This window comes from Mangifera indica, chromosome 9, assembly GCF_011075055.1.
Source record: "Mangifera indica cultivar Alphonso chromosome 9, CATAS_Mindica_2.1, whole genome shotgun sequence".
Taxonomy (NCBI): domain Eukaryota; kingdom Viridiplantae; phylum Streptophyta; class Magnoliopsida; order Sapindales; family Anacardiaceae; genus Mangifera; species Mangifera indica.
In genome coordinates, this window is record NC_058145.1 from 13,909,359 (window position 1) to 13,923,909 (window position 14,551).

A 14,551-nucleotide genomic window follows, 5' to 3' on the forward strand; every position below is an offset into this window, starting at 1 on the left:
TAAGTTTTTGAAAGTTAATAAGTGAGAGTTTGGGATGGACCAAACCTTAGTTGGGAGGGAATTAAGTCTTCTGGCCTATTTTTTATATTATATGGTTACTTTATGTTTTGTCTTTTGAATGGCTACACCACAAAGACTAAAAAGTCATCCTTGCTGATTCTTAATGGATTCAACCATAGACTTGAAGAAAGTGGAATATAGAAAAAAGCAGGCGTAATGATAATTGAAAGTAATAGCGATGTAAATCAACCATTTGTTTCTATATATTATTTCTATATATTTTCAGCTACGTGCCTCATTGGTAATGGTAACTTCTGTTGGAGAATATGGCAAGGAGCATGCACCGGCGAACTGCAGAAAGATGCGACGAGGAGGTACTAACTAACTCGACAAAGAGTAGTGGGCTGAGCGACTTGCAAGCTGCTGAAGCAAAGAACTTAGCGACTTGACTTAATTGGACAGTGGAATAGGGCTGGATTTGAATTGGGTCGAGCTCGAGTTCTCTTAAATTTAAGCTCAGTTCGATTTAAGTGTAAGTGAACTCAAACTCAAATCTGTCGAGCTTATCCCAAAGTTGTTTGAGTTCAACTCTCTTCAAGTGATTTGAGTGGAGCGAATTGAATAAAAAAGGCTAAAACGATATTGTTTTTATGTATATTAGTAAAAAAAAATATCATTTTACTTTATTCATATTAAAATTTTTTAGGTTCGTAAATTTAGCAATCTAAATAATCCTAAAGCTCGAGTTCAAACTAAAAAATATATAATTCTCAAACTTGACCTTGAACTTGAATATACTTGAGCTAAGCTCATTTTGAGGCTTATTAAAATCGAGCTTGTTTTACGCTCGTTCGAACCGAGGTCACTTTCAATCAGCCCCATGTATATATCTCCTTGGCATTGAAGAGAGGTTTTTATACCGTCTTTCAGCCTCTATAGTGCCTTCTCCAAGCCATTGTACCTTAATAGGGTTGAATAATTTGGGCTTGAGTGTGTTTAAAAATTCATAAGCCCAATACGAGCTGCTCCTTATGGGAAGTCCATGGAGCTTTAAAACATTATTGAAACTTTAAAAGGACAAGCCCACAGTCCCACTAGAATTACTAAGAGTCGTAGCCCAGCTTGGAGCAATTCATTATCATCGAACATAACCACCAACAGATTTGCGGATTTCTGGGAAAACATTATTAATTTGCAATGCATGAGGTAATGTTATTAGCCCTAGGATCATCTACCAAACAGTCATTGTACTTTGATCCAAGGGTTTACATTGCTTTCATATAAATTGACCATATTTGGTCATTTGCTTTTGTTGTAAATTAAATAAAAATTAAGGGATTCATTGGAACACTGATCTAAAGAAAGTACATTTTAATACAACTCAAATATGACCCTATACACTTCACTGGAAAAGACATTCGTACCCACCTATTATTCAATACAATGCAATTTCATCAAACCCCAAAAAATAAAATTAAAAACTTATTACACAAAAATCATAGTTGCCACCCCAGTTATTCTAATATAAAATTCATATGAGATACAGATAGAAAAATAGGTTTTCGAATATGTGGTAACATATAGAATTTATTTAAAATGAAAAATAAATTAATGCAAGCCTGGACCTAGCAGTGGTTCACCATGTCTAACAGAGATCTTGTGACAGTGATAATGTAATTTTGGAGACCCTTGGATGCCTTCCCAATGGTGGATCCCTGTCCCTTTTAATATTTAATATCTTAACAGTATTATATATATATATATATATCTATTTTGAGTCATAATATAATTTAATATTATTTTTTCTTTAATTTAAAATTACTCAATTATATAATAACGCATATCAAATATATACCTATTTACGTATTCAAAGTGGGTACGTATAATTTTATTTTAAATAACTTCAACTTTTTTTTCCTTTCGAGTCAATATTATGAGAAAATTTTACAATAATTTTGTAATTCATCTTATATACTTTTTATATCTTATGTGAAAGTATTCTAATCTTATTTTAATCTTAAAATTACATTTAAAAATTGGTGGGTTTTTTTTTTTTTTCATTTTGCTTCCATGCATGCATGCTTATTCCTAGATATAAATTTAATTCACTATTCATTTTAAAATACAGAAACCCTAATCTTGTTGTTGAAGTATTAAAAGCTGTTAGATAAATATTAAAAATAATTATTTCTAAATTTTTTATTTCTCAAATCTTTTAAATTTCATTAAATCAAAGAGTGAATATTCAATATTTATTAGAAAAACCTAATTTTTTTTTTTTTGTGGCTAATGCTACATTTATATGTCAATTCTCCAAACAACTTAGCTTTAATTAATACAATGGAAATGAAATTGTTATTTAATTTTTGCAACATAATTTTTTTTTTTTATTGTTTTCACTTTTTCATCAAATCAAGCCTTTATTTTTTAAAAATTATTTATATTGCATTATTATTATTCTTTTCATTTTTAATCCTCAAAGCAAGGAATTATTTATATGAAGAAACCATATATTTCCTGTTAATTAAATATCCACTAACTAAATACAACTATTCTAATAATTAATTCAAATTAATTAAGATGAAATTATGTAGTCAGTCATTATAATTAAACTGATTTTCATTTTTCTTTCCTAATACTGTCAATTAGAACAGACACATACTACTGCAATGCACAGTAAGGATGAACTGTCAAACCAATTATTCATTCAATAAAATTATGCATATTCACTATTTATTTTAAATATATAAATAAATATATATTTTAATATATATATTATTAAATAATTAATAATTTTAAATTAAAAAATAATGTATAATTATATAATAATATATATTAAATATATACTTATTTATATATTTTATAATTTATTTGCTCACATAATTAAAGATAGAGCTGAAGACCTTTGATATATTTATTATACAGGGAAAAGCATTTTCCACCCAACTTTTAGCCCAATTTCAAACTTACACCTACAGGAAAGAAAAAACTTAAACCCCCACCCATGACCAAATTGCTGTCCAAATTTTTAATTAGGGACAGGGGTAAAATTGTTATTTTACCTATAAACTTTAAAATTTTACTATTTCCCCCCTCCAAGTTTTAAAAACTAATACCTCAACCCATCCTCAAAGTTTGAAAAGTTTAATTTCACCCCTAAGGTTTGTTTCCTTCTTTGACCATCACTGATGATTGACGTATTCCACCGATCTCTCATCTCCGATTATAAAGGACGAGGAAGAACGACTCTTCGTCATCCAAATCTGGAAGAATAGATGAAGTACGATGTTTTGTTGTCCTTCATCGTCGCGTTGGGACGATGCAACGAGCGACGAAAAGATTCTGTCTCTTCATTGCATCATGTGATGAAGAGATCTTCGTCTCTTTGTCACACCGTGCGACGAGGAGATGAAGATCTCTTTATTGTACCACTGTCGTTGTATTAAGAGAAGGAGGAGGTCGAAGATGATGCTGGAAGATAAAGTTGAAGAATGAGGATGAAATTGGTATTTTTAAAAGTTATGGGGGGGTGGCTATAATTTGAAAAATATGAAAGTTTGCCTATGGATGAGAATATAAATTTTTTATCTTTTGTGAGCATAAGTTTGAGAATACTCTAAAAGTTGGGTGGAAAATAGTTCTTTTCCCTTATTATACAATTAAAAAACAAATGGTGTGTAAGAAGATTGAGATTTTGATAAATTATTGATATACTTTTAAAAGGTTGTACCTCCACAAAAATCCAAAATATACAACATCATCCTCTTAAAAATTTCTGGTTTCCAAAGTTCCCACCTTGAGCCTCTGACCAGTTCATCATATATAATCAAATAGATTAATAAAAGATTCTTGGCTTGGCTGTTCAATATTCCTAGCTACAATTGTACTCACTACCCCAAGTGCTAACCCTACCCTTTATTAAATTATCTATAATAGAACAAACATATATTTAAAGGACTCCTAAAATTATTGGCCCTTCAAAATCTACAAGTTGACTCATTTTAGGGAGTACCCACTCTGCATGTTAATTATTTCTTTTGAATAATTAGGGTTACAACTGCCTTATAATTTTCTTAAGATGATTGCCCAATTGATCAGAGGAGAAATATGGAAAATGAGAAATTTATATAATGATAATATTGTTATTATCCATTTTAAAGAGTGTTTGTTTTGTTTAATAAGTCAAAATATCGTTTTAAAATTAAATAAATTATATTAAATAAATAAAATTTTTATAATTAATAACTAATCTTATAATTACTATATAAAATAAATCAAAAATTTACTCTTAACATAATTCTATCCATTTCAAACTCAAACTCTCCCTTTTTAGATTTTATATCTTTTACGGTTCAAGTTACCAAAGTGAAACCAGACGAAACTCAACAACATGACGTTTGTGCTTCAGTGGAGATAAGTTTACAGTCTAGTTTTCATAATCAATTATAATCTGATTGGGGACTACAGTGATATACAGACAGACTGAATGAGAGAAAACAGTACAAACCCTAACATCATCATCAATCTCCCATTCCCAAAAAGAAATGTGCACAAAATAAAAAGAAGCTTGACCAGGTACTGTCAAAAGAAAATGTTTCAATTCGCTTCATCATACAAATAAAAAACAGACACAGAACCCCAGAAACTGAAACGACATCTTTTCATCTCTGAATCTCTTATCACCATCACCACCTTACGCCAGACCTCACCTCATCCCATCAAATCTTTCTCTGATTTTACTTACACTCACTCCATCAGTAGTTGTAATAGCGTTGCATCATCACCTTCTTAGCACTTTCATCACCACTACTGGTATTGAACAAGTTGAAGCTGAAGTTATTATTGTTGTCGTTGTTGCTAATCAGTTGCTTAACATCTTCAATACTGTAGTTCAGTGAGGATGGAATTTCTCCAAAATACCCATTTGGTTTCTCAGCAGCCGCCCACTGGTTTTCATTGTTGCCATAATTACTAAGCATAAATTTGTGGTTGTTTTCCTCAAACTCCCCGTTAGAGAGATAACCGTGAAAACTCAGATGATCTTCTTGTTTAATCTCCCTCCCATAGCTGAGCTGACAGCAGCTTCCATCGGAAGAACTGCAACTTGTTTCACTACCGAACACGAGGAAATTTTCTTTCATTGGACAGTACTGAGTGCAGCTAACCACACCTTCTTGGATATGAAACTGTGTGGCTAAAGAAGTGGAATTACTGGTGTTGTTGAAAAGATGGGATGGTATGGTGGATGAGATTGATTCAAAAGAATCAAAACCGGCGAAAGATTTGGTGGGGGTGTAATAAGAAGACCATGAGTCGTTGTTGTTGAGTGATGATTGTAAACATTGAGATGATGATATGGGCAAATTTTGATGATGAGAAGATGGGAAAGTTAGTGATTTTCTTTGTGATGAAGGAGTATTCATGGCGATAAGCTGCTTCTTCAGCTTGGTATTCCAATGGTTCTTGATATCATTGTCAGTCCTGCCTGGAAGCTGAGCAGCTATTATTGACCATCTATGTGCAATTTCATGTATTTGTGTTAGTTAAAGTTCCATAACACAAAATAAAAATTAAAACTATATCTTTCATCAAGATTGCTAAAAATAGCAGATTCTTCATGTAAATGCTACTACTTTGCTGAAATTTATAAACCAAAAAACCCTAAACATTTCTACCTTTTTCCTTCTCGCGAGTTTCTTCTTTTAGATGGAGAATATTTATTTTACACATACCTTACTTTCATCAAAGCAGTTTATAATTATGGAAAAAAGGAAAAAAAAAATTATACCCACAAAAGTCTTGGGTTATTAAACAATTGAATACCTGCTCCCAATGCTGGCAAAGAGGCTGTAGATGATCCTATCTTCCTCATCAGTGAATTCGCCATGTTTAATGTTAGGCCTGAGATAGTTAAGCCATCTTAGTCTGCAACTCTTCCCACATCTCTTTAAACCTGATGGATCCAAAAAGAAAATAATTAACCATTCAGAAACAGCAAACAAAAAGAGATTTGATTACATTGATTGATTAGCGTGTGGTTGTTTGTTGTTCCTGTGTGTGTTTGTGAGTGAAGATTCATCATATCTTACCAGCTTTCTGTGGAAGAGCAATCCAATTCCCACCAGTTCCATATTTCTCTATGTACTCCTTCAACTTCGTGTCTTCTTCTGGTGACCAAGGCCCCTTCTTCACGTTTGCCTTGTCACAACAAGGAGCCCTACCCATCTCTTTCTCCCTGTCTCTTTCCCTCTCTAACAGAAGTTTATGATCTTTTGGATGTCTCTGCAGACCTCTTTTAAGGAACCAAAGGTCTCACTTTCTCAATCAAACTTTGGTAAGGGTGTCTTATAGTGAGATTTGGGTTTGTGCATAAATAAGTATATAACCTTCTTTTTAACTAATGATTAACATTTCCTTTGCCAAGTTTGACCTTAAAATATTTCTCTACTTTTGTAAGGCATAAATAACAATTATTTACACGTTGCCATGTGTATCATTTCAAATTAACAAAATTTTAAACCTCTTTATATATCTTATCAATTTTGCATTAACATTATCTTCTTCACTTTCCCCTTTCACTTCCAGTTTCTTCTTCTTAGGTAGTCTTGGTCAGCCTTCACTACCACTAGCACACTGCCGTTGAGTTGCCACCCTCTTATTTTGACAAGACATTTCACACTCTTAATTTTACAAGTCACCTTCTCTCTCACCTCGTTATTGCATGTCTATTAGTCCCAACCATGACTATTACCGCCACCAAGCTATCACCCTCTTACTCTAAAAAGACAATGTAAATTCCCTTTGAGAATAGAAGGGAAACAAGCAAAAAGTAATAAAACAAAGGAAATATGAAAGAACTTCTAAGAGATTGGTTATTAGTAAACGAAAATAGAGAATTAAGAACTGTTTATACAAGAATCTCAACTTTCATTTTATATAGAAACAAAAAATATTGCAAAGAAACACCTGGATCTAGCTCACACTCAACATCTTTCAATCTCTACTTTCCGTCAGAGGTGTTTAATGCAAACTGATCTGAGCAAAGCACCCCTTGATTTGAGTTAGGATTGAATAAAAAATGTGACAATTTGAGTTTGGCTCGAGTTTGTCAGTCAAAGTTAAGGTAGTTCATGTTTTGCTCAATTCTTAAGTTTAAAGTTTAGATCTCGATTTAAGTTCATGGCTCGAATTTGTGACTTAGATTCATTGCTCATTGACAAAAAGATTTCTCTTCAACAATTGCTTAACATGACTTGAATCAAGTCGCAAGCAAAGCTTGAACTTAAATTGAGCAATACCCAATTTGCAAGTCAAATTGAGTCAAACTCTGTCTAACTTAAGTTTGATTTAAATTCATAAACGAGATGATCCTCTAAACTTGAGTTCAACTGAAATTCAGCTTAAATAAATTCAAATCAAACTGAATTAAGCTGAGTTAACTTTCAAAACTAAACTAGCTTGGTTTATGTCCAACCTTACTTGCCATAGATTGCCAAAATTCAAATGTCTTAGGTCGTTTTAACACACTCATTTGAATTATTGAATAATTAGAATTCGAGTTTCAAACTTGGCCATGATGGACAAATTGTTTATAGTGGTGGCTAGAAGTTTCAAACTTGGATTGTAGATTTTCAAGTATATAAACAGGTCAAATTATCATGTTTAAAACTTAAAGGTGAGATCTTTAAAAAGTTAATTCTTTTAATTTTTTAATACTAAAATTACTATTTTACCCTTACGATGTTAATTTTTTTCAGCAGAGTTCAGTTTTGGGTGTGAAAGTATACATTGATGAGGTGAAAATGAATTTTAAGACCAAATCTTTGGTGAAAAAGTGTTTATAAAACTGTTTTTTTATAATTAAAAAAACTTACAATAAGTCAAAATAGTACCGGTAATTGGATATGCTAAAAGAACTTTTTATTATTTCAAAATTTCCAGCCTTAAAAACAACCTTGCCCATTCTCTCTCTTCGGAGGATCCAAAGTCTTAAGCAGTAGAAATCAACACAACAGGCAATGAATGGATTATTGAAAGCTACATGATCTTTGAATTGAATTGTGACATTTTCCAAACCAAAGACTTGGCGATCATAATTAGGTAGATAATCAAATAACTAACTAGCTTGCTTCAACTTAATTGGTGGTTAAAAATATTAATTACCAAAAAGCTATTATGACTATAACTTCAGTTAAGATGTCTCTCTTTAACATTTAATAAAATATTAATATGAATTTTATATATATATATATATGTCACTTCTAAAAGATGCATTAATATATACCTGAAAACGTAACTTATGCAAAAATTACAGACAGTAAAAATTTAGAACACTGATGGACCCATGTCTGGATCAGATACTTTGATCTGACCATGTATTGTTTCGGAATCGGAGCTGACTTATCAATGCCAGATTACTATATATTGCAACAGTTTAATTAGATTTTTGATGGATGCAAAAGTGGCATGACAAACAATCCTTATATACGGTATACCTGCAATTGTTTTTACCATTTCAGCCATTGGGGACGAAATCCAGGGTCCTACTGGATTCTGTAGGCCATCAAAATCAATCTTTCTGCCCTCAATTATGGTTGTATATTTGCTTGATGGGCAACTTGACTAGTAAAATAGAAAGATGTTAAATATATTAATATTTTAAGATTAAATTTTTAATTTATTGGATAATTAAACTTAAATAAGTTTTTTATTAAAAAAATACGTATTTTCTACTGTTACATATTAATTACTAAGATACTAACCAATTATTAATTGATTTATACTTAATATAATTTAATTACATCTTTTAAGTTTTATTTTAATTGTTTTCTTGTCATACTCATTCTTTAAATACCTTTTAAAATGAGATTATTATGGAATGATTAGATCTTTATCAGATGTAGGCAGCCTCCAACATTTGGCTGGTTTCCCTCATCCCTGTAGATTGAAGTGACTTGATGATGATAAGCAATCGATAGGAGCCAAATTCGATCAAAAAGCGAATTTATACGAGCTGAACTTTACATGTTCAATTATGTACATGTTCCTGAAAACTCAGCATGTTTGAACAATTAATGAAAGGTCCCATCTCATCACCGAGGGTAACAAAGGCTAGATTGGCAATGTATGGAAAAGTTCTATGACTTTTTTCATTTGATATTAATTTTAATAAATGTCTCCTGTCTACATTCATTGAAGCCTGATTTGACGTAACAAAAAACGTGATTCATATTAAGAGAAAATAATTAATGAAATTAACCCATGTTTTATCCAAAAAAAAAAAAGAAAATGAAATTTTATGTTAAAAAAAAATATAATTTTAAGTTTGAATTTAATAAATAATATATTTATAGAAGTTATGTTGATGTCACATAAATCTTAAGGATATCTCAATAAAGATACGTTTATTGTCTATCTCATTTTATTATTACCTTATTCCTGTTGGATACCAACAACAACACATGAATTCATATCCATGTTCATGGACCTGTCTACTTGATAATAAATAAATTTATTTGATAACTTTATTTGTATTTCCTAACTAGCTGCTTTTTACTTGCAAGTTTCAACATTTTTACAGAAATATGTACAAAATTTTTAATAAATTTAGACGATTTTCAACTGGACCGCCCGCCCCTTCTTCCACACTACTGTATTTTCTGTATGAATCAACTGAAAGGAAAAACAATTAGGAATTGTACTAAAAACTGGAAAACAGCCAGATAACTTGATGGGAATTAAACAATTAATGGTGTGAAATTACTTGTTAAATTACTATGAAGTCAAGCCCTTTTAAAGTGCCGCAGCTTCATTAACTATGTGAGAAAATAATCCGGCTCAGGAAAGCAAAACTTTGATTTCTATGTCTCTTTGTTTAAAGGAAAATATAGAATGATGATCTCAATTAACCAGCGGATGAACGAAAAAGGATATAAAGTTCTTTGATATCTCACTTACTGAACAAGCACATGCAATGCAAACAGACAAATATTAATTAATTGAACAAGCCAAATAAACCCAGTTGAATTCTTTAGAATTGTGTTAATCCACCTTTAAACGACACTATTAAATAAACCCTTATTTTTCAGCCAAGTGAAAACTGATTGCCCAATTTTAATTAGTTATATATTGTTCCACCTCTATTGCAGTTGACACTGACACTTAAGGCTGCCAAACATTGGAGGAGAAATTGAGGGGAAAGAATTAAATCCAAGACCATAAGGATTAGCAAAATTGGACAAGTATTAAAATTTTTAAGAAAAAATTATAGGTTCAAATTTTTGTTATATTTATAAAATCGTAGCTTATCAAAAAAGACTCTCAATTATCAAAAAAACAAAAATATTAAATTCGTGGTAGAGGTAGGGATGATCATGGGTCAGTTAACACCCTTGGTCACCCTAATTACCCTCATTATTTAATTTAAATGTTGCTTTCGTGTCACTATTTCCTTTCTCACATCTGTTACAGCTGCATTTATTAACATTAATATCATACACATGCACAAAGACAAATGTTGTAAATGCTTGTTATGATTTTGTGTGTGTATATAGATTTGTATGTATGTATGTATGTATGTATGTATGTATGTATGCATGCTGTCACTATTAACAAACAGACTTTAAAGGGGCAAACAAGAATAATATACGTGCATGGAAACATAAACCTAAATCTTACTTGTAAGTAGATATTTGATATAATATAATTAATATAATATAATATATGGCAAAGGGTAGAGAAAAGACATTAATTTGTGTATTAATTAATTAAGAGATTAAAATTTAAACGTTCTCTGTCGTCTCTGCTGCCTAATGGAATCTTCAAATTGAAAATACAATTGGGCCTTCGTTTCTCTATCAAGATAGCAAACGACAAAATAATAATCAAGTTAATCCACAGTTGGATCAAGAATATAATAAAGAGAAGAAGAGACAAGTGTCGTCATCAGCGTTGACGACCGCAGAGGAAAGATTCACAAAAACTTGTGTTTTTCTCCCTTTCGCATCGTTTGGCAAACTAAGCTGGAAAAAATTTGCCGGCTGTCTCCATCTTGTTTAATATATAATATATGTACGTTTGCAAGTGAGGGAAAGTCTTGCTAATTTCATTAGTTGGCCATTCTAGCCCTCAGTGTAGGCTTTTTCCTTTGCATCCTTTCAAATTTCTTAAAAGTTTTGAGTTTAAAGGTCAAACAAAAAGTTCTATTTGAATCAAAATATTATTCAAAATTGAAGACCGATCTTATAATTATTAGATCAGATCAATTAAAAGTATAATCTTAATTTGTCGTTAAAAGAATTTGAATCCAAATTTTTCACTTTGAAGTCTCAACTCTTTACCTCCCAAAGTACCCTTTGAGGCTGCATTTTGTTGACTTGGTCTTTTAAGTATAACTTCTAGATAGATTTAGGGTTAGTCACCAACTGTAAGGAAGAAATATGGCCTTAGGTTTTTTGATTGAGTTAGGTGATAGTGAAAACCATAAGTAAAACTAGTGATGTTTTGGACTCGTAGTCAGTTGTTAGTTAAACTCACACGTACAACTAATAGTTATCCTTTTTTATTTTAATGTTCAAATATCTACTAGAGTTTAGTTAGTCATAAAGTGAAATTACAAACACTAGACAAGTAGAAATTTGGTAGGAAATCATTTTTTTAATTTTGGATTTTTTTTAGTAATGTGATGTACATAATTTTTATGTAAAATTAATAATATATCATTATGTAATTAAATAATTAAAAATTAAAGATAAAATAATATTTAATCATATATTGATATATAATTATTTTTGTATATAATTTTATTATTTTTTAATTAAATTATTTTTCTATCTTTTTATTATTAGGTTTGATTGTGATGATAAGTGAGGAATTGATTTTTCATTCTTAAAAGATAATAAATTATCATTTTGCTCAAAGTACTGGTGGAAAATAGTCATTCGGTCTTTCTCCTGAACCACTTTCATGAAATTGTAGGCAAGGCTTGATCGGGAGTGATTAGCCTTATTCACACAGTTAAAAAAAAGGTCAGTCAAAGCTTCTAGCAGAAAATTTGGGGGCAGAAATAAATAGTGGAAAATCGAGGGACTTCGTAAGTGGAAGAGATGAAACACTAAAGTCAAAGAAAGTCTTAAGCCTTAACTGGGATTCGCTGAGACAAAGAACAAAAAGTCCTCGCTGTCACTAATGACGTAACACGTTGCGTACCCATCCACGTTCATTGCAAATTCACTTTCAAGACTAACGTGATATCAAATCAATACGTGTCGCTTGATCCTGCATTTACACCTTTCTTTTTTTATTCTTCCATTATTTTTTTCATAGTCGCCACGTGTGGCTTCTTCTCACGCCCGCGCGTGCTTTCCAAATACGTGGTATTACAATGCGCCATAAGCCTTTGCCTCAGGTAAATTATCAGGTTTCTTAACAATTAATTGATTAGCAAGGAGTGAAGAAAAATAAATATTATTTTGGATAGATTATAAGAAAAGTAATATTATGTATATTTATTTTAAAAATATAAATATGTATATATTTATATATGTTATTATATAATTGAATGCTATTTTATTTTTAATTTATAATTATTCAATCATATAATAATATATAACTATGTATTTATTTATTCACTTAAAGTAGGTATTTATAATTTTATTGTTATACAAAAATTGAAATAAAATTATAATTTTTTTATTAATAAAATTATACGTATATATTTTTTATATATAATTTATGTATTATAATAATATATTATTTATTTACTAAAATGGTTTATAAAAAATGTAAATATAAAACATGACTCTTTTTTTAATATTTTGTAAACAATTATATTTTTAAAAAATTTTCAGTAAATTTGAGAAGAAAACTTTGGCAGCGGAGTGGGAGCCAGTGTAGCGAGTATGAAGCTGGTATTAGGCGGTGCGAGTGGTGATAAAACAAATATTGAATGGACGAAGAGAAGGAATCAGAAGAGATCAGAGGGGAACCAATCAATCAATCATCTCATGCTTTCTCGTTTCAAATCAAAGTTTTAGATGGGCCCACTTCCCCTTTCTCCCTTGCCTTTTGTTACGGTTGGTAAAGATTGGGTTGAGTGATCAGACCAGTTTTAAGTTGACTTATCTATGCATCTTTCATCTTTATGTATGGGCGGGGCTTTTGGGCCTACATACAATGAATGACTCATTGTCCTACTTGGGCTCATTGTATTCGTTGGGCTCGTTACTTGTTAAGTTTTAATATATCGGGCTGTTAAATAAAATAACCAGATTTTAGGGCGTTATAAAAAATTAACTAAATTAACATAGCCAATCTATTACATATTGGCAAAAGTGTCCCCATAAATAAATCAAATTTTTAGTCTATGTGACCATGTCTGCTATTTATAAAAATTCATCCCACTTTTCGATAGCTTTTTGGCCAAAAAATTCAATAAAAAATCAGTTACATTCATCATCCGAACTATGCAAAGCATGTTTCCACTCCGTCTCCTTTGTCGTCTATCATCATCAATGTCATTCTCCTCCACATCGGTTTTCATCACCATCAGCTTTTGAAGATTTGAATCATATTTTGTAGTGAAAATAAGAAAATGTTAGCTGTGGTTGTTTGTTTGATTCACTGTATATGTTTACGAAAAAAAAAAAGAAACTTGTGTTAATGCACTTCTTTTGGGGTTTATGTTTGAAAGTTTGTGTTTTTTGGGTTTAAGGAAGAATGTTGTGAATTTTTATGAATGGTTTGGTAACTAGGTTGTGAGTTTATTTGAGATTCAATGAAGTTAAAGTGTACTTACATTAGATTGAGTTGATTTTAATGTGTAATGCGCAACATTGACAAATTTTGGCCTAGAATTTGTACTTTAGTAAAGAACATTTAACACATTGCACTGAACTTCAAATAGGGGATAAGTGGTAGAGTCAAAAGTTAAAGGGGTTAATATATTTTTCCTTAGTATACTGAAATATCTAACTGGGAGGTGTATGTGCAATATTTGTAAGCTAAAGAGGCTAAATGAAATATGTAGTACACTATTAGCATAAAATTTTGGGTCATTTGAAAATTTCTTATAAATAGGGGGTATGCATGAGTTTTTCACATTGGGGGAATAAATGTAATTTTCTTTAACATATTTAGGGGTGTAAGCAAAACATCTTTAATCTTTTGGGTTTCTTAGAAGCTAATTCATGACTTGTGCAACCAAGTGAAAGAGGCTTCTTAGAAGTAATCTTTGTTCTCAAGTGTTCTTCCAAGTAGAATGTAATTAAAGTAATGCCATGTTCTTTTAGGGAAAAACATACATTTCCTTGCAAGTTAATTTTTGGGATTTTGGAATTTATTTCAAGGAACGTTTTGTTTAAAAATGTGAAATAAATTATGAATATGTGTAATTATTAATCTATACATGTTGATTTATTTTTTACAAGTAATGCTGAAAGACCATATACAATTAACCTAAACTCGATAGTAGAGATGGATTTGAATCGAATTAATTTAGTTTGACTTATTATTTGATTCAATAACTTGATTCGAATTCACTTTGAATATTTCA

The 14,551-nt window shown here is 30.8% G+C and overlaps 1 protein-coding gene across 1 annotated transcript; it reads right to left on the reverse strand.

Moving 5' to 3' along the window:
• Window positions 1-4,435: 4,435 nt before the first annotated feature.
• LOC123226457 (transcription factor RAX1-like) lies at window positions 4,436-6,304 on the reverse strand. The gene is made up of 3 exons (XM_044650976.1): window positions 6,090-6,304; window positions 5,824-5,953; window positions 4,436-5,514 (listed from the first exon to the last, which is right to left on the reverse strand). The coding sequence occupies exons 1-3, from the start codon at window positions 6,223-6,225 to the stop codon at window positions 4,755-4,757; spliced, it is 1,026 nt and encodes a 341-aa protein (XP_044506911.1). The 5' UTR covers window positions 6,226-6,304; the 3' UTR covers window positions 4,436-4,754.
• Window positions 6,305-14,551: the final 8,247 nt, after the last annotated feature.

What these genes read in the sequence shown, in the direction of transcription:
- LOC123226457 (XM_044650976.1), bottom strand. Translation starts at nt 6,225, where the DNA reads ATGGGTAGGGCTCCTTGTTGTGACAAGGCAAACGTGAAGAAGGGGCCT. An exon ending in TGCTCTTCCACAGAAAGCTG is followed by an intron (nt 5,954 to 6,089) that starts GTAAGATATGAT and finishes TGGATCCATCAG; the next exon opens with GTTTAAAGAGATGTGGGAAG. An exon ending in TTTGCCAGCATTGGGAGCAG is followed by an intron (nt 5,515 to 5,823) that starts GTATTCAATTGT and finishes AATTGCACATAG; the next exon opens with ATGGTCAATAATAGCTGCTC.